At 45.4% G+C, this 18,567-nt stretch overlaps 1 protein-coding gene and 1 long non-coding RNA gene across 4 annotated transcripts in view; one reads left to right on the top strand and one right to left on the bottom strand.

The window, feature by feature from the left end:
* LOC142769375 (uncharacterized) overlaps positions 1 to 6,822 on the top strand; it is a 59,698-nt gene extending 52,876 nt beyond the window's left edge. The window contains exon 2 of the long non-coding RNA XR_012885806.1: positions 6,477 to 6,822. This is a non-coding gene — a long non-coding RNA (uncharacterized LOC142769375). The remainder of the gene's footprint in view (positions 1 to 6,476) is intronic.
* LOC142769374 (calcium-activated chloride channel regulator 1-like) overlaps positions 1 to 18,567 on the bottom strand; it is a 101,314-nt gene that overhangs the window by 17,399 nt on the left and 65,348 nt on the right. For 2 of the 3 annotated variants that reach the window (XR_012885805.1, XM_075872562.1), the window contains exon 2: positions 10,183 to 10,477. Coding sequence is in view for 2 of the 3 variants with exons in the window: in XM_075872562.1 (XP_075728677.1) it covers positions 10,183 to 10,271 (89 nt within the window). In the remaining variant the exon portion in view is untranslated. Of the gene's footprint in view, positions 1 to 9,924; positions 10,478 to 18,567 lie in introns of those variants that run through there. The other variant, XM_075872561.1, reaches the window with a different exon arrangement.

The raw sequence follows: 18,567 nt of genomic DNA, 5'->3' as shown, positions 1-18,567 counted from the left end.
TTCCACGTCTCCAGCAAGGAGCAACAGCAAGAGCAAATACAGCACACTATTAGAAAAAAGGCGAAAGCGCCTTTTGGACACCCTCGCCCGGACATGTTTATCATTCACTGGAGCAGCAAACGCCATCGTAGGAGGAGCCGGCAATACAATAATGTTTGTTCGATTGATTGATTGATTTGTGGGGTTTAACGTTCCAAAACCACCATATGATTATGAAAGACGCCGTAGTGGAGGGCTCCGGAAATTTCGACCACCTGGGGTTCTTTAACGTGCGCCCAAATCTGAGCACACGGGCCTACAACATTTCCGCCTCCATCGGAAATGCAGCCGCCGCAGCCGGGAATCAAACCCGCGACCTGTAGTGTTTGTTCCAGTGTGAATGGAATAGTAGAGACTAACCTGCACAAACAAGAGCGATGTCAGCTACATGTCGGCAAGCTCCAACTTATGCACCACAATAGACAAGGATGGATCAAGTGGCCCAATGGCTCCATGTTCACAACGAGAGTGGGAACGGGCTGAAAAGAGCGTTCTACGTAGTACATCAACAGGCCCAGATGGCATTCCAATTATGCATATATAGACATCGGGTCCGAAGTCTAAACAGACTTTGAGAGGCAGTGAGCAGAACAATTATCGATGGTGAACTCTCCGATGGATGGAAACTTAGTAGGATGAGCATGATCTATAAAGGAAAGGGGGACAAAGCTGACATAAACAACTACAATCCTATAACAGTGACATCAGTGATCTACAGGCTGGCGATGCAGATTATAAAGGAAAGACTGCAGGCATAGATAGAGGGTGAGGGGGTGCTGGGGGAACTGCAGAATGGGTTTCGGAAACACAGGAGGTTGGAAGACAATCTGTTCTCACTGACGCAGTGCATCGAAATAGCAGAAAAGGAACTCAGGCCCTTGAGGCTAGCATTTTCGTATATCAAGGGAGCGTACGATAACGTAGTTCAAGAGGACTTGTGGGGAATACTGGACACACTAGGGGTGGAAGGTGGAGTCATTATTCTTTTAAAGGAAATCGATAAAAATAACAAGGTAGTTATAAAGTGGGAAAAAGAGGTATCCCAGCCCACATAGGTGAAACGGGGGCTTAGGCAGGGGTGTCGTCACCCTTGTTATTCATGACGTACCTACAAAGATGAGAGGCCAAATTAGAGGGAAGTGGACTTGAGTTCAACCTCTCTTTCGTCAAACAAGGAAAACTCATTGATCAGGCACGACCAGCATTAATGTACGCAGATGATATAGTGCTAGTAGCCGACAACAAGGAAGATTTGCACAGATTGATGGACATCTGCGGTAATGAGGGAGATAGGTTAGATTTCAGATTCAGTTAGAAAAAATCAGCAGTCATGAGTTTAATGATAATGAATGTTGTGAGCTTAGGATACAGGAAGTCATGCTAGAGATAAATACAAATACCTGGGCGTATGGATAAGCAATGGAACCGAGTACCTTAGGGAACACGAAATATACGTGACAACTAAAGGTAACGGGAATGCAGCAGTGATGAAAAATAGGGCACTGTGGACTTACAATAGGTATGATGTTGTGAGAGGAATATGAAAAGGGGTCAGGGTTCCTGGGCTGACGTTCGGCAATGCGGTCTTGTGCATGAGATCAGAAGTTCAAGCAAGATTAGAAATTAAGCAACGTGGAATCGGTAGGCTTGCTTTATGAGCTCACGGGAATACACGAAATCAGGGAGTACGAGGTGATATGGGATGGAGATCATTTGAGGGCAGGAAAGCTAGCAGCAAGATAAAATTTGAAAATCGATTGAGAGAAATGAGGGAGGAGCATTCGGCTAGGAAGGTTTTCAGCTACTTGTACATCAAGAATGTGGATACACAATGGAGGAAGCAAACCAGGAATTTGACTGGTAAATACTTAGAAAACAGCAGGTGGCTAAAGCAAAAAGAACTATCGGTTAAGAAGAAAGTGAAGGAAACGGAGACTGACACGTGGAAAATTGGCATGATTAGGAAGTCCGCACTAGAGATCTATCAAACTTTTAGGCAGAAAATTGCCAAGGAAAGGATATATGATAACAGTCGGGGTAGTTCTCTACTGTTTGAGGCCAGGACGGGAGTATTGCGAACCAAGACATATCGGGCCAAATACGAAGGGGTAGACACGGTATGCAGTGCATGTGGAGAGGAGGAGGAAACTGCCGAAAACTTGATAATGTTCTGTAAAGGGCTTCACCCTATAGTTCAGGATGATGGCACAGATTTTTTCAAAGCACTGGGTCAAAGCACAAAATAGACTTTAAGCGGGTAGAATTAACTAGAAGGTTATCTGATTGGTGGCTAAAGTAAAGGCACGAGTGAAAATCAAACCCTTCGCTGGAAAGTACCAGTCCTCAACTTCACTATTCAAAGAAAAAAAAGATAAGTCTAATAATTAGTTCACTAGGTATTACGGCTAAGTGGCGTTAGCCGCCACCTGATCTGAAGGGTACAGCCACATCCATCCGTTTTTTTATCAAGCCCTAACAGTGGCGTCTCCCATAATCATGTCATGCCTTTGGAACATAAAACCCAGATAATATAGCTTGCTCAGTAGTTTCACAATAAGACTAATATAATTTATATCGCAAATCTTTCTTTCATTCAAAGGAACTATTTAGGGCAAGACCATTTATTCCTGAGTAATAAATTATGTACTCGAAACCATGCGACTACCACGCCTATGTTTCTGAGGTGTTAGATCGGGTAGCGCCTCTTAAATTCGTTCCATAATTTTCAATTTAGCTTGATATTTTCTTTGTAAGCCTGCTTATACGCATAAAATTAGTACAATAAATTAGTGTTTCCGAATAGGAAGCTTGTCAGTTGCCGTCATTAGCATTCTATGGAGTGAAGCATATGAGCTTCCGGGAAAAGAAGGCACTGTCATTAAGCTTGAATCCAGGCCCTGTTCGTGGCATTTCGCTCAAGTTACTGTGCATTCTGTTAAAAAACCAGTGCAAATAGAGCGATTGGGTTTCGCAAGAAAAACGTTTTCGATACCCATGTTGGATTGAAAAAGGTTCACAAATTTTGGAAAATTGGGAGTTTGGGTATAGATGCCATAACCCTTGATTTTCGAGCATGCACTGGTTAGAGAGTTCAGGTGGTAGCTTGAGGGGCCTTTCATAGGAACTGAAACACAACTTCCAATCTTGTGGCAGGGTGCTGCAGGACAATGATAGTTTAAAAGTATGACACAGATTAACACTGGTTACGATCTTGGTATTTTTCACATTTCGGAGTTGATGCCATGGAGTCCTGGGAATGAAGTTAGCTTTAGTGAATTGAATATTTTCGCAATATCTTAGGGTAAAGATGTGATATCTGAAAAAATGGGTTGATTCACGAGTGGAAACTTTTGGTAATAAGAACTTATGGTGAAATGAACTTTTGGTAAAAACAGAGGAGAACATGGAATTTAGGATGTCCGCGACTACGACATCTGGAACGGTATTTCTGGTGTCGTCTTCGAGGTACACAGATGATTTGCGATGTTTCGAATTGATAATTCTAGAAAACTGTTTTGGGTTAAATGGCGAAGTTTGAGGCACTGTGAAAAAAAGGCTTTATGTCTGGGCTAGGATAGCGTCGTATTTCTCATCGGTAGTGCGATATTTTGCCCTTGCGCGCGTCTCGTGCGAACTTTTTTCTTGCTTGAAATGCCTATTTTTTATATTCTTCAGCTTATGGTTAAACCAGGGTGACATGGGATATTTTTTTAACGAAAACTGTGCCAATATATAATTTGTTTAGCTTGCGCGATTCCGTTTTAAAAAGGGACCAATTAGTTTAAACAAAACGTGACAAGAAGTGAACCTATAAAGAAAGGCAGGATTTCTTAAAAGGGTCGGGAAACGACAATGAAACTTCTCCGTTGCAATTTCTCCTGACTTATTAAGGATTAGACATACCAATTTCGAAATATTTGGACACAATAACCATTCTGTAAATATAGAGACCTGTTTGAAATCACAGTTATTTGGAGATTGCTTGCGATCATGCGCAACTATAGGCGCCATAGGCACTAATATGTGATGTCAGTGAAACGTCAACGCAAGCGATTTTACAAACACAGCATTCGCTTTCTTTGGCACCAAAATATTAATTTGTAGAAATCTAGAAAAGGTAAAGTAACAGAGAAGTTTTCGCGCGGATTTTTATGCTGCGCAGTTGCAATGAGTGATCTGTCGAGCGTGCATCCAACTGTCTAAATGTCTGGAGGCCGAAGAAAATCGCAGCGAGAGAGCATAGAGTGTCTGTATATGTTACCTTTAGGTAGCAGAGTTGCGCCACTGTTTTCCTTGCGCCGCTCGCTGCACCTACAGGACCTCAGCGCCGCTATTCGCCAAGCGCAATCACGTGGTCATAAGGGGTTCAAATGCGTTGCGGAGAAGCCAACGCTACGATGATTTCGGGTGGATCAAGCGTGGTCGACATCGGCTGTTGTTTCACATCAGCTGTCGTGAGCCGCGATTGTAGTACGAGCGCAATAGAGAGCCGTGCGTAATATGGGCGTCGCATGGGTACTCTCGATCGCTGTTCAGCTCAATTCAGTTGAAGGCGATAAACTACACCTGGCTCTCTCACACAGTTAACGAATGAGTGCTACATGATGAAAAAATGTCATCCATAACTGGTTGCATTGCGTTCAAAAGTGCAAAAATAATTTCATATACGTAAATGGGAAAAACAGCGGAAAAGGTGAAGCTAGTGTAACCAACCATAATTATGTATCTCACTGGTTGAATGAGCTACGCACTTCGTTTTATTATTACACACCAAGAACGTAGGCATCAAATCAACGCTTCTAGGTCTGACCAAATCATCCGAGTTTCACTCATACTTTAAAAAAAATAAAGAAAGCGAAAAAATAAATAAAGCAATGCTAGTACCATAATCCCTCAATACTGAGAGACTATGTAGCACTCTGAAGAACGAGCGTTGCTCCTACGCGGGTGGTTAGTGGCTTTTCCGCAAGACATTTGAACCCAAGATGGCGTACCTTGGCGCAACTCTGCTACCTAAAGGTAACATGTAGTAACTCTAAGAGAGCGTGACAAGGGGCGCCACTGGTGGGCACCCGTCGAAAACTTGTTCCTCACCGATGCGATATCTTCGATCACCCTGGTTATAAATGCGGAGCATTTCTTGGTGAGCTTCGGCGACTTTGAGCATATCTATCTATCTATCTAGCCACCTACGACTTTTAGCTCTCCAGGCCGTCTCGATAATGCTATCAATACCACAAATGGTATAGCATATCATGACTGTATGGAAAACATAATTGAGTAGTCATAAAATGAAAATCGTGACATGTATGTCATGAATGTCATAATTTACATTTCATGGTCTTGTGGCTCTTGCAATGGTTTTGTTCATGTGACATTTTGCAAAAGTGGTATGGTATGACATGACTGCATGGTGAACGCAGGTGGCAGACCCCAATGTGTAAATCTTGACATGCATGCCATTTTCAGATTATGACTAGTCATGAGTCATGACTACATGCGACGCTCATGGTGCACTCGCGGTCGTTTCGCTAGCTTCAAATATGTCAAATTTGGTATTACGGGACGTGAATATACGACGAAGGTACTTGACTGGTGCCAACATCATAATCATGTGACGCGTATTATTTAAAAACATGACTACATACCACGCTCATGATGCGCTCATGGCTGTTTCGCTTACTTTACATAAAACACAGTTGGTGTTAAGTCACGTCAAAAGTTGCCAGAAATACATGACAGGTGAAAACATGTTATTCATGGCATGAGTGTCATGTAAAACATGACTACATGCTACTCTCATAGCATGGTCGCAGCCGTCTCGCTAGTTTAAGATATACCAAATTTATATCGTGTGACAGGAATAAATGACAAAGGTAAATGGCACGTAGAAATATGATATAAATAGCAGGCGTGCCATTTGAAACATTACATGCTACGCTCATAGCGTGCTCACGGCCGTTTCGCTAGTTACACGAATACTAAATTTGGTATTACGTAACGTTAATGAATGACTAAGGTAAATGACACTTCTAAAAATTATAATCTTGATATGAGTGTCATGTAAAACATGACTACATCATACACTAATAAAGCGCTCGCGGCGTTTCGCTAGCTCCACATGTGCCATATTTGGTATCGTATGACACGAATAGACGACGAAGGTAAATGGCACGTCGAATCCTGATAATCATGACATAAAAGTAATGTATGGCATAATTTAGATCTGCCTCGCTACGTTGTGCTCATTTCAAACTGACATATCAACCTTCCTCATACGTGCTTCGCATATCATCGAGTCCCACAGGAGGTGAAATCTGCCAACTTTTTGTAGATATCGTCGTTGCTGACAGCATTAAAAACTTTGGATAAACTGTTTTGACATAAAGTAACTCATAATTGAATAAATTGATGATTTAAGTGTGCTATTTTTGCAGGACAACGCTGGTTCCGAGCAACAATAGAGATATCCAGCCGTGATTGAACGCCATCTCGTAGGTAAACAAACCATGGTCCTGGCAGTCTCGGCGAACCAGCCGGCTTCGTTCCCACCTTCGCTCTTTACATCGAAGCCGTCAAGAAAATCATTTTCATGGGCAAAGCATCATATAAGTGTACAAGTTTTCATCGTGTCGGAAAAAGAAAGCGTTTGACAATGAGCTCACGAAAACGAGCTAGGCCTATACGCTCGAAGTCTAAAACGAATGTGTGCTGTGGCAATATTTGTCGCTTCCGAATACGTAGCTTTGTCTGCAATACTATTAAAAATGAAGCATGACTGTGTGAGGTTGTTTATTTTGTGCTTGACAAGGAGGATATGATGTGTTCCGAGTTTGCACGCTGATGTGCCGTACGTTGGTGGAGCCCGAGTGCTGATGGCTCGTTCGCCTCATGTGTCGTGAATCGTCGAACCTCGCATCCTCCGGCGTCGCACACCGGATCGCATGCTGAATCGCATCATGTGTCCAGCGCTTAGTTCTCGCTACGCCAACCGTGTTCGTCGTCAGACAGTGCCGCACGCACAAGCTATTGAACTGCAAACACCGTTCGCTCTCACAAGCTGCCCAGGGAGCCACAGTGCAGATCAGTGATTCGAGCTATCAACCGCGACGACTACCGATAGTATGGGCTCACAGAGGGGAGGCTCATGGTCGTGGCTTCCGCGAGTGGAGGGTCTGCCACGCGGTCTCGATACGAGTGCTTTCAGGGCGCAGGCTTCTTCGCCGTCGTCGCCGCCGCCACTGCTTTGCTCTGACGATAGCCGATCTTGAATTCGCCTGGGTGCGTAGGAGTATGGCTCAAAGACCAAATACTGACTCTGCTCAAGCAGACGACGCTGTAGTTCGGAAAGGCCGGGTGGTGGTGACGGCGCCAAACAGTATGACGCTACGAACCACGGTCAACTAAGGCTCCAAAACATCCCTGCGTCACCATGTTTTGCCGACGACAGATATAGTTCATTGGTTGTCTCAAAGTGACGTCAGCTGCACAGTTGATGGTAACGTGAGCTGGTAAATCAAAACTGTGCTTTTTTAGGGGCGAAGCTCCTTAGGGCGTGGGCTGTGCGTCCCCTGTAGCCTGTATGTAGCCACCTCTAGTTTAGTTCTTGCAGTGTTCACTAGATGGCGGTACCATCCCCTGTATGTAGCCACCTCTAGTTTAGTTCTTGCAGTGTTCACTAGATGGCGGTACCGTCTCCTGTATGTAGCCACCTCTCGTTTAGTTCTTGTAGTGTTTACTAGATGGTGGTACTTGTAGCTGATGATGAAAAGATGCAAGATGTTATAAACTAGAAAGCGGTACTTGTAGTTGATGAAAGACGCGAGATCTTATAAAATAGGAATGATGTCACATATGGCGCGTGTCATTGGTTGAAGGAAATCGTTCGATTTAGTGCGGCGACGTACGCTAGGGGGAGCGTTGTAATAAAATCCGTTCGCTGTTGGCGCGCGCTCGGAGTCGCCGGATGGATAAGGCTGCACAGCGGAGAGAGCGCAAGGCGGCAGCAGCGTGCGCTCGCAGACAGAATCCCGATGTGCGAGCGCGCGAGGCAAGGGACATCGCAAGCCATCCATCGTCTAAAAACAAATAAAAGTTGATTTGTGTATATACACACACAGCGTTTCTCACGTCTTTAAATGATGATCGACTGGGCGAATTACACGGAAGATTCACAGTTTACCGATGAATCCCTCCGGAGCTTCGCCCATCCATCATCATTCACCCCGTGAATATGCCGTAATTTTTTTCATGTATTCGGTGAACACAGACGATCAAAGAAATCGAAGCATAGGATAAAATGGACAGCCAGGATTATGAAAAGACGCGTAGTTTAAAAGTTTTGAAGAACGTTTCACGAACCCTTTAAGCTCCCTGTTTATACATTTGTGATCTTCCTTTTCATATAAAGAAACACGCCAGGCTGGCACGGAAGGCACAGCCCAGTCACAGCGAAAGCTGTATAGGGAAGCGGCTTTTCAGGGCCTTTTCTGAACACTCATTGAGTAAATGCTGCAAGTACACTTGCTGGGTACCCACTACGGTATTATATTTAGAACTTTTTGGGTAGTAAAGGCCAGCATTTGATGATGATGATGATGATGATGATGATGATGATGATGATCCTTGATACTCTGGCGCACACCCACAAAGGGGGATCAGCCAAGAACCGGGCGGCAGGATCTTAACTAAAAGGCTTAAGGTTTTTCAAACACAACGTAATTTTGGGCTGAAAAAAGTATATAGAAAGAAAAGCCGAAAATCAAAAAAGAGTATATCTGAGCAGGGAGCGATGCAGGCTATCATATGCGATTTGAGACAGAAGTAATGGTGGGTCTAAAGTGATATATTTGCTATGTTATTCTTCTTCATTCTTTTGAGAAACGTGGTATCCGCTAAACACTTGCAAGGCAATTTGTACCACTTGATCATGCAGTGGCTGACGACGATGAGGAATTATACCTGAAGTGGTTAATAGCTGAATAATAAAAAGATATTGTAATGGGTTGGAGAATTAATTAGGCGACCCACTCGTTACGCTATTCGCATTGTGCGATGACTGGTTGTTCTTTCGCTGTTTTAAAACGCCTTATCAGTCGTACTAACGCGATTGCTTTTCCGACATCAAGCCTGACTAAGGCAAATTTTCGAACAAGTCACAAGCACCGGCGCAGCTCAGTGGTAGAATACTGGGCTCACATGCAGCGGACCAGAGTTCGAGCCTTTGTGTGTCCACAGTACGAAGTCTTTTTTTTTACTTTGTGCCACAGTGGTTACGCACACCGACGGCGAACAAATACGGCGCCGCGCAACACCCGAGTTTTAATCTCATAACAGCTCTCGTTGTAAAAGTGAGAATTTTTAGTTTTGGGGGACGTTTCGGTTCCTGCTGGATTGATCCGTGAATGATTACCTGATCACTTAATGTAGCTAGGCAAGAGGAGGTATAATTTTTCGGTATGTGACGTAAGTATCTGATTAAAAATGTTGAATGAATGAGTTCTCTAATGAGTGGTGGAAGCAACAACTTGAGAGGAGCTAAATGTTAGTCACGTGTTCATGAAATCACTCTAATTTTTTTTGTCGTCAACGATTGATCGGACCAATTGCAATACCGTTCAATATGTGCATAAAGGCACTTCACAACCATATTTATAACTCTGATACGCTTATCCAATTCATCATCCCGTTACATCAGGAACACTAAGGCAATGTTTACAAGGCAACCGATAAAGCAGCATGACGAGCAAACTACAAATATATTACTTTTCTTTTTGCAGTAATAAACTTAACGCACTGCGTTTGAATGCAGCATCTTCCTAAGCGTGGGACTTGTTTTAGAAACCTCTGGTTTCTTTTTATTTGAACAAAGGAATATAGTCTGCATTATATTGACCAGCTTCTTCATTTTATTACAGTATCGTTCCCAGAAACACCACCAATGATGAAGTAGCCCGACAACAACACCGTAAAGATATGCGACTTCCCTCGCAAAACCAGAAAATAAACGCGAGGTATTTCACTTGCTAAGTGTTCCCTCTTAATTTGTACAATTTTCACGGTAGTAGTTTTGAAACTTCGAAGCTTCACGGCTGTCGCTTTCTTGATCCTGCACTAATAGGTGACCCGGCAGCTGATACATACCGGAATTCCCAAATGTCTTCGTTGTTGAATCCTTCAGTTCGGCTTGCTACGGTGATGTGAGTTGGATGTACTCTCTGGGCTTTCCACATGGTCTCCACTGCGTCGTGAAGGGCCGTTCTTGCACCTTTGACCCAGGGAGGTCGAAGCGGGCGTCGCTTATCTCGAATGAACACAATAATCGGCGCACGCTACTTCTATTGGGCCATGTGTTCGGGAAGTTGATGGTCACGTGCTTGAAGTACACGAGGCCAACGGTTGCGTGGTTCAGGAAGCGAGATGAAGACCTAAGCAGGCTCTGCAAGTCAGAACATGAGCACAGATTTATTCCCGTCATTTCTCTAAAGTGTTGGTTTGTAATGACACTCGATAAGAGCAAAGTGTGGGATCAACAGAGAGAATAAATTAGTAAAAAAAGGAACGGTAAGGAGGTCCGTGCCCACGGGAATAACTGGTTTGCTGTCCTACGGATTAAAACGCCATGGTGGAGATTTCAAAAAAGAGAGGAAGGAGAAAGAAAGACAGCACAGCACACACACGAGCACGTAGTCAGTGATAGTCCATCAATGTGACATGGAACATGACATCGCTGTCACAGCCGAAAGTGTGCACAATAGTTTAGTAACTCGAATGCCTTAGATGTCAGCAAAACTTTGCTGTTGATGTTAGGCAAACTTTGCGTAAGCTTCTCCGTCAAAAGAATGATAGATGCAAAATGGAAAAAAAATTCATAGGCTTGAGCCGAAGTCGGAACCAAACGAAGCATAGCAGTCAAGTATTTTGCCACAGATGTGCGCAAACGCTTCAAATTTCTTAAGAAAATGGACCCTCTGTACGTAAATCTCTAGGGTCAATTGTCAAGTTGTTCGGTTTTATATAGTCGCGGGTATGACAATACCACTCTGACCTAACCACTAAAAAGGCACGAATGGAAGAAGACAATAACGTTGTTGCTGCAGGGCTGAGCTTAGGTGACTCTGCTGACTTGCAGTTTCTGAGCCCTGTGCAATGCAATGGGGCTCCAATACCGACTGATGACCCCTAAATGAAAAATTGTCAGATCCCACGTATAGTGGAATCGATGATATGCGAAGCGCGAATGAGAATCGTTGATATGTCTCTTTGAAATCAGCACAACGTTATGAGGTGGACGTAAATGATGCCCTAAATGAACTCATGATCACCTATTTGTTGCTGTCCGCAGACAGGGGAAATGGCCCGAGAATGTCCATGCCAACTTGGTCGAATGGCGTGCAAGGTGCTTCAATGGGTTGAAACAAACCAGCTGGCTTAAAAGATGGTCGCTTTCGGCGCTGACATTCTCGACAGCTCTTGACGTTCTTCTTGACGCTTGCCGAAAGTCCTGGCCAATAGTACCTCTCGCTCACTCTGGCAAGTGTCCGTGAGTAGCCCAGATTACCGGATGTGGGTTCGTCATGGCAAGCGAAGGGGACGTCGTCTCGCATGTCTCGAGGAACCACCAGGAGGTAGGCACGGTTGTTCGAATGAGCGTTCTTCTTGTACAGCACACCGTCTCGCAGGCAGAACGACGTCAACGAGCGGGATAAATGACGTGGTATGATTGTGCCTTGGCCCTCTAAATGATCAATGATCGGACGAATCTCTGCGTCATCCTGCTGCCGTTCACTCAAGTTTGATGAACTAATGACGCCCAGGAAGCCTTCGTCTTCCTCTGCTTCCTGACTGACGGCATGAAGGGGTGCGCGTTACGGTTTGTCAGCGTCTTCATGCTTACGGCCGGACTTATGGACGATGGTGACGTCAAACTCCTGCAGCCGCAAGCTCCAACGTGCTAGCCGCCCTGAAGGATCGCGCAGGCTTGCCAACCAGCAGAGGGCGTGGTGGTCTGTCACTATCTGGAAGGGACGACCATAAAGGTACGGGCGAAACTTGGTGATTGCCCACACGACTGCGAGGCACTCTTTCTCCGTAGTGGAATAATTCGCCTCGGCACGGGATAGAGAGCGGCTGGCATAGGCTATCACCCTTTCGATGTCCTCTTGACGCTGAACGAGCACTGCACCAAGCCCAACGATACTAGCGTCAGTATGGGCCTCCGTGTCAGCATCATCGTCGAAATGAGCGAGAACGGGCGCTGATTGCATGCGCTGTCGCAGGTCATCAAAAGCTGCTTGTTGCTTGTTTTCCCAGCCAAACGGCGTGTCGTCCCTTGTGAGATGAGTCAGAGGTTCTGCTATCTGTGAAAAGCCACGAGTGAACCGGCGATAGTAGGCACACAAACCAAGGAAGCGCTGGACGGCTTTCTTATCGACAGGAGCTGGTAATTCGGCAACAGCGGCAAGCTTGTCTGGATCGGGCCGGACTCTTTCGGCGCTAACTACATGTCCAAAAAATTGTAGTTCTTTATAGCCGAAGTGGCACTTCTGTGGCTTTAGAGTGAGGTCCGCCAATCGGATAGCCTCCAGCACGCTGCGCAGGTGGTGAAGATGCTGCTCGAACGTGGCAGAGAAGACCACCACATCATCAAGGTAGACAAGACAAGTCTGCCACTTGAGCCCTGTGAGGACAGTGTCCTTCATTCGCTGGAAAGTTGCCGGCGCTCAACACAAGCCGAAAGGGAGTGCTCGAAATTGGTGTAGGTCATCTGGAGTCACGAAGGCTGTCTTTTCGCGGTCTCGCTGATCTACCTCGATTTGCCAGTACCCGCTTTTGAGATCGAGAGAAGTGAAATAATGGGCACGACGAAGTCTATCCAGTGAATCGTCGATACGCAGCAGCGGGTACACATCGTTTTTGGTCACGTTGTTAAGCTTTCGGTAATCGACGCAGAAGCGTACCGACCCGTCCTTCTTTTTGACAAGCACGACTGGAGATGACGACGGGCTCTTGGATGGTTCGATAACGCCATCGTCAAGCATATAGCGAACTTCCGTACGTATCGCTTCACGTTCTTTTGCCAACACACGGTAAGGGTGCTGGTGTATTGGGCGTGCGTCTTCGTACGTGATGATCCTGTGTTGAGTGATGGACATCTGGCGGATCTTTGAGCAACTTGCGAAGCAAGACTTGTACTCGAACAAGAGTGCTCGCAGTGCAGTCTGGTTATCGGTGGACAGATCAGGATTGACGTGGCGTAGATGACGTGGCGTAGAAGCATGGCGTAGACGTTGTTCAGATAAGATTCCAAAACGACGACTGCATTCTGTTATTCTATTCGGCAAATGCCTTTTAGGATGCTGGTGCGAAGGACAAAAATAAGGTGGAGGAGTTCACTTATTTTTGAAAGGCATTTAGGTCTTGAAGCCAACTCATACTCTGATTTCCTAAATTACTTTTTAATTACTAATTATGTTTAGATTACCCGCTCAGAGTTGCTCTACTCAGTGAAGGGAAAGCTACGCCGGGTGGACCTTTACTGCTCCTGTACTCCTCCGCAAAGTAGTCCGCGTATGCTCGCGTATGCTCGTGTTTCAAAGGACAGCCGTGTTCAAATAATCCCTCCGCACATAATTTGACACGTCTTCCTAGATAACTAACTATTCGTGAGTGAGATTTGACACGCGCTTCTTTGGTGAGCTGACGGAATGTCTGAAGGGCGACGCGCGCTCACCTAAAGACGAAGACGCGATTTTGACTGTGGGGTGCACGTAAATCGTGCGACATTTTCAGCCGCGCTAAAACGCAAAATGACTCTTCAGAAAGCAACAAAAAATTATCATGTCACCTTGGTGCGTGCAGCGTCACTTCATAAACAATATTCAGTAAGAAATATAGTTGTTTTTTATGATTATCACGCGGATCATACGGACACATTTGTGACACTACACTCTACAGTGGTGGCACATGCCCACTTTGGCTCCGTAGGCTTCCCTTTATTGCTACAGAAAGTTATCCCCAAGAATACATTTGTTTTTACTCATGTATTGGTAGCATTTGCAATTTTGTTGCATCACCTAATATTTTCTTTTGAAGTAGACAACTTTTATTCTATAATTAGGAATTTCTTTACAAGTACCTGGTTTGGGGGTGGGTGCCACTGGCCTAGGTGCTACTGTGCTCTTCCCTGGTGCTTGCTGCTAAATAACCACCTACGCGTTACTGTGTCTTACACATCTATTTTAGTACTTGGTATGTTGTTACGATATCACTTCTTTCCTATTTAAATGTACCAACTTTGAAGTAAGAGTTCAGAATTGCTTTTAGTGGCGAAGCTCTTTATAAAGACACCCGTTCGTCCCTCGTAGCTGTTGTTGTGTGTAACAAGTAATACATTTTGACCTCCAAGGTGGTGCCGGTCAGAGATTTCTTTTGTGCGTTGTTGAACAATAAAAATAGTGCTCAATGCACATGTCAATGGCTGCTAACGGGGAATTAACGACAGAAGCATTCGGCTTTTAGTTAACGTGCCGTGTGCTCAGATTTGGGTGCACGTTAAAGAACCCCAGGTGGTCGAAATTTCCGGAGCCCTCCACTACGGCGTCTCTCATAACCATATGTGGTTTTGGGACGTTAAACCCCACATATCAATCAATTTCAGTTAACGTGCACGCTGCGATCCCCATTAGCAGCCATTCGCATGTACATTGAGCACTATCTGACAAGAAAGGGTTGCTACTGTTGCTACGTTATACTCGCTGGTTGTAACCTCCTTAGTTTTAAAAAGGTTTAGCGCGTTGAGCCGCAGTGCCATGAATATAATGAACTAGTATATACCATGAACTCGAGATGGTTAAAGGTGGAAAGTAGATACGGAACGCAAGGTGTAAGAAAGTAAAAGCCGAATTCTCCTGTCTCTCATTTCCCATTAGCAGCCATTGGCATGTACATGCAGTTTCAATGCAGTAAAACCGTGTAGCTCGGTGACTGTGTCTATACTCTGCGCCTCTCGGTATCATGCCGCTCGAGCGTCTCGGTTCCTAGTGCGATAATGGGCCCATAAACCAGCATGTCACTGGGCACTGGTTCCCAGTGGCGCTGGTTCGCAGTGACGCAAGTTTTCGCGAATGGACAGGTTAACTGCATTCCCTTCTGTGTCTATTCTACGGTCAGGACGAAACGACTGCTTATTTTTTTATATCATGCCGCCGAATCAATGCATTGTGGAAGGGCATGCTAATAGCACCTTTCTGAAAACGGTCTGGAACTATCAGAACACTATTCGTTTGGGGCCGCTGCTTTGGTGTACAGCCTAGAACTCTGCATGAGCTCGGGCCCACCCGAAAACCCGGGCCCAGCACGGCCCGTGGGCCAGGCCCGGTGATGTAAAGGTGGTTTCACGACAGGCTTGGGCCAGGCTTCGGTACCACGCTACAGGCTTAGGATAGGGCCTGGGTTTCAGCTGGTGCGCTTGGGTCGGGCTGAGCTTGGACCTTGCTCAGTTTATAAAGGGACAGTGATGTGAAACACTGCCTTGGTTTATACTGACAAAGTGCTCTTAGAAAACTCTAATGTCAAAAATTCGGCAGATCGCACGTACCTTTGGAATCGATGTTATGCGACGCATGCGCACGCAAGCTGACTGTGTTGTATACCTTTACAATGAGCGAAGTGTCACTTAGTTGGTGAAGATATGCACAAATTAACGCACAAACACACATTAAACAGCCGCTTATGTTTTATATCATCAGATGGCTACATTTGCGTAACGATACCATCAGAAACATGGATATTATCAACACCAGAAGCGGCAAGTTGATATGAAGTGCTGTTGCTCGCGAGGATTGTGGTCCTGAATACTGCTACATAAATAAAATTGGTGGCCACTACTTTAAATTTAATCGTCTTTTTCCAATGGCGGGTAACTTTGAAGGATCCATCGTACGGTGGTTGTAGTGATGTTCGTACTGCATAATTACGAAAAAACATGTGGCTACACGACTTAAGTTCGCTGCTTACATATAATTTTTGTGTGGGCTGTCGTGAAAATGCAGACCAAACTTTCATCACAATGTGACATTGGCGCGATGCAGCTGGAGTGTAGGCTTATTGTCGGTCATGTGATCAGACGCAGGCTTGTGCCGTAAACAAGCGCTGCAGCGCAGCAACGCAGTGCATATGCCTCCAAGTACAAGGGACAGTGCTTCCACGCAAAGGCATGATTGTTGTTCGCTTGCCGTGAGCGCGGATTTCTACTGCCGGTGATATCACTCAATCATTCCGTCACTCATCGGATGGTGTGCTAACGTTCTTATTCGCAATGTTCCGATGAGCTTCGTCACACTGGTGAATAATGTGGACTCGACTAGGTTTCTTCTGTGAGTTGTGCTCAATGATGACCCCCAGATACAATAGAGCCAGTGGCTAAGAGAAGAACGAGCACTAGTTTCGGCTCCGATAAAGGGAATGAAAATAGCCTCTACCCAACGCGTGGATCAATCCACACAAGAATGAAAGTACATTTGGCTCCAACAGGGTGGCAACGGCCCGACGACGTCAACGTGTACATGGTCAAATCGAACACCCGGCCCACGAAACCTCTACGTGTCACCTTGTGACGTTGTACTCTAGAGCGCTGTCACGAGAAACACTCATCAGGCCATTGTGGAGAATCACGTTCAGGTCACCAATTCATGATGCACGCGAGCGATGCAGAGATGAAGCGTGTTGCTTAGAGTTTTGATGCCAACTCACTTTATCGTTCATTCAACTCACTAAATTCCAGTGCATGTTCCTCCTCCTCTCTCTCTCTCTCCACGTCTTTCTTGGCTGTGCAGAGGGGGGAAATGAAAGCCAGTCTGCGACACGCTGGCAGTTCCACCTGCTGCGCCGCCACAGTCTGTAAACAATTGGCAGTGGGTTTCCAAAAAAAATAACATACTTTTCACTTTTAGTTCAAATCCTGGCTGCAGCGACTTCATTTTAAGGAGGACTAAATGACCTTTCATCTAAATTTAGGAGCACGTTAAGGAACTACAGGTTGCCGAAATATTCAAAGCTCTCCACTAAGGCGTGTTTCAAAAATGTATTCTCCTTTTTTATTCATGAAACAAAGATAATAGCGGGCTTTTAACTCGTACGTATACTTATTTACGTTAATGTCCTTGCGTTTACTGTCTTTGGAGAACGGATGTTTTTCAATGTTTTAGCTCTCCACACGTAAACGTGTACGTACGTTAACGTAAACGTACCACAAACCATAAATGATGCTGCTAACGGTATTTAAACTAAATTTACCTTAGCATCGAATCCCCGCTGCCACAAAATCACAAGACGTTTTTTTTTTCTTGTCATGTACAGTGTCCTCGTATGCGCAGAAGGGTCACGCCATCTGTCGCTAAAGAAATAAATGTGTAGAAGCGAAGCAGTGGACGCTAACGCCTACAATGGCAGCGACGTTAACGCTGGCATTAATTGCGGCGTTGCGCAGGAGCGAAACCTGAAAAGGTGCAGAGCACGCATTGATGAACCAGTGTTTTTAATAGAACATCTCGATCACTGCTAATGGGCAATGGGAGACAGATGACTCCAACCAGACACAGAGACCTGCTGTCCGCTTAAACGCTCACGCTGCGAATTTTTATTCTTCAGCAACGCACGAGAGACATTTATCATCTGCACTACATTATAGGTCGAGATTCAGCGCCTACATACTGTCACGTATTTCCGCAAGTTTTGTTATCATCTCCTTACACTACGTTCAGCGCGAACCGTGCCTACGATGTTCAAAAAGCCTCGAGGCTGTAGTAGATCGTTTTGTTGAGAAAACGGCCACCTCGTGAACTTTACAGAATATTCTGGAACCTACATCGCCGATAGCGATAACGCTAGAACATTCCATGGCAAATATATAAATGCCGACGCGCTTCGCCACTTGTCAGTTGATCGACGGCCGACGCTCTGCTCGCCGTTATCAGATCCAGCGTCTCCCTGTAATATGACTGTCCTTTCACGTGGCCACAAGTTAGGCCCAAATAAACAGTTTATTATCCAACCTGCAGTCTGCTCCCTTCGTCCACGTCACGGCACCGTGACAATATACGGACTAATCGGTGAATTCTTGTGCAGCGCAAGCAGTCAGTTTTTTTTTTTTCAATCAAGAAACTCACTAGCAGACGCTGCCTGCCTCGGCTTCGCGAAGTGAGAGAGGGGAGCATAGGAAATGAGAGAGGGAGGGAACGCGCATGTGCAGTGGTGGTGTATACACCAAAGGAAAGAATGCCTTGGAGAGGGCGGAGTGAGCGGAGGTTTGCTTAGATCAAGGGGCTTTAGGCTTCTCAGACGCTGCCTACGTCGTCGTTGCAAGGTGAGAGGGGCAGCGTAGCGCAAGCAGATTGTAGAAGAGAAGTGCAGAGAGTAACGCACAGCTGTTGGAACATCAGAACGAGGACAGCGGCACGTGCCCAGTTTTAGTGCATACACCACCGACACCGCGGCACATAGGCCTGGGCAAGAGATGCTTGATCGAAC

Source organism: Rhipicephalus microplus, chromosome 8, assembly GCF_043290135.1.
Source record: "Rhipicephalus microplus isolate Deutch F79 chromosome 8, USDA_Rmic, whole genome shotgun sequence".
Classification (NCBI taxonomy): Eukaryota; Metazoa; Arthropoda; class Arachnida; order Ixodida; family Ixodidae; genus Rhipicephalus; species Rhipicephalus microplus.
This window is presented reverse-complemented; position numbering and strand designations above follow the sequence as displayed.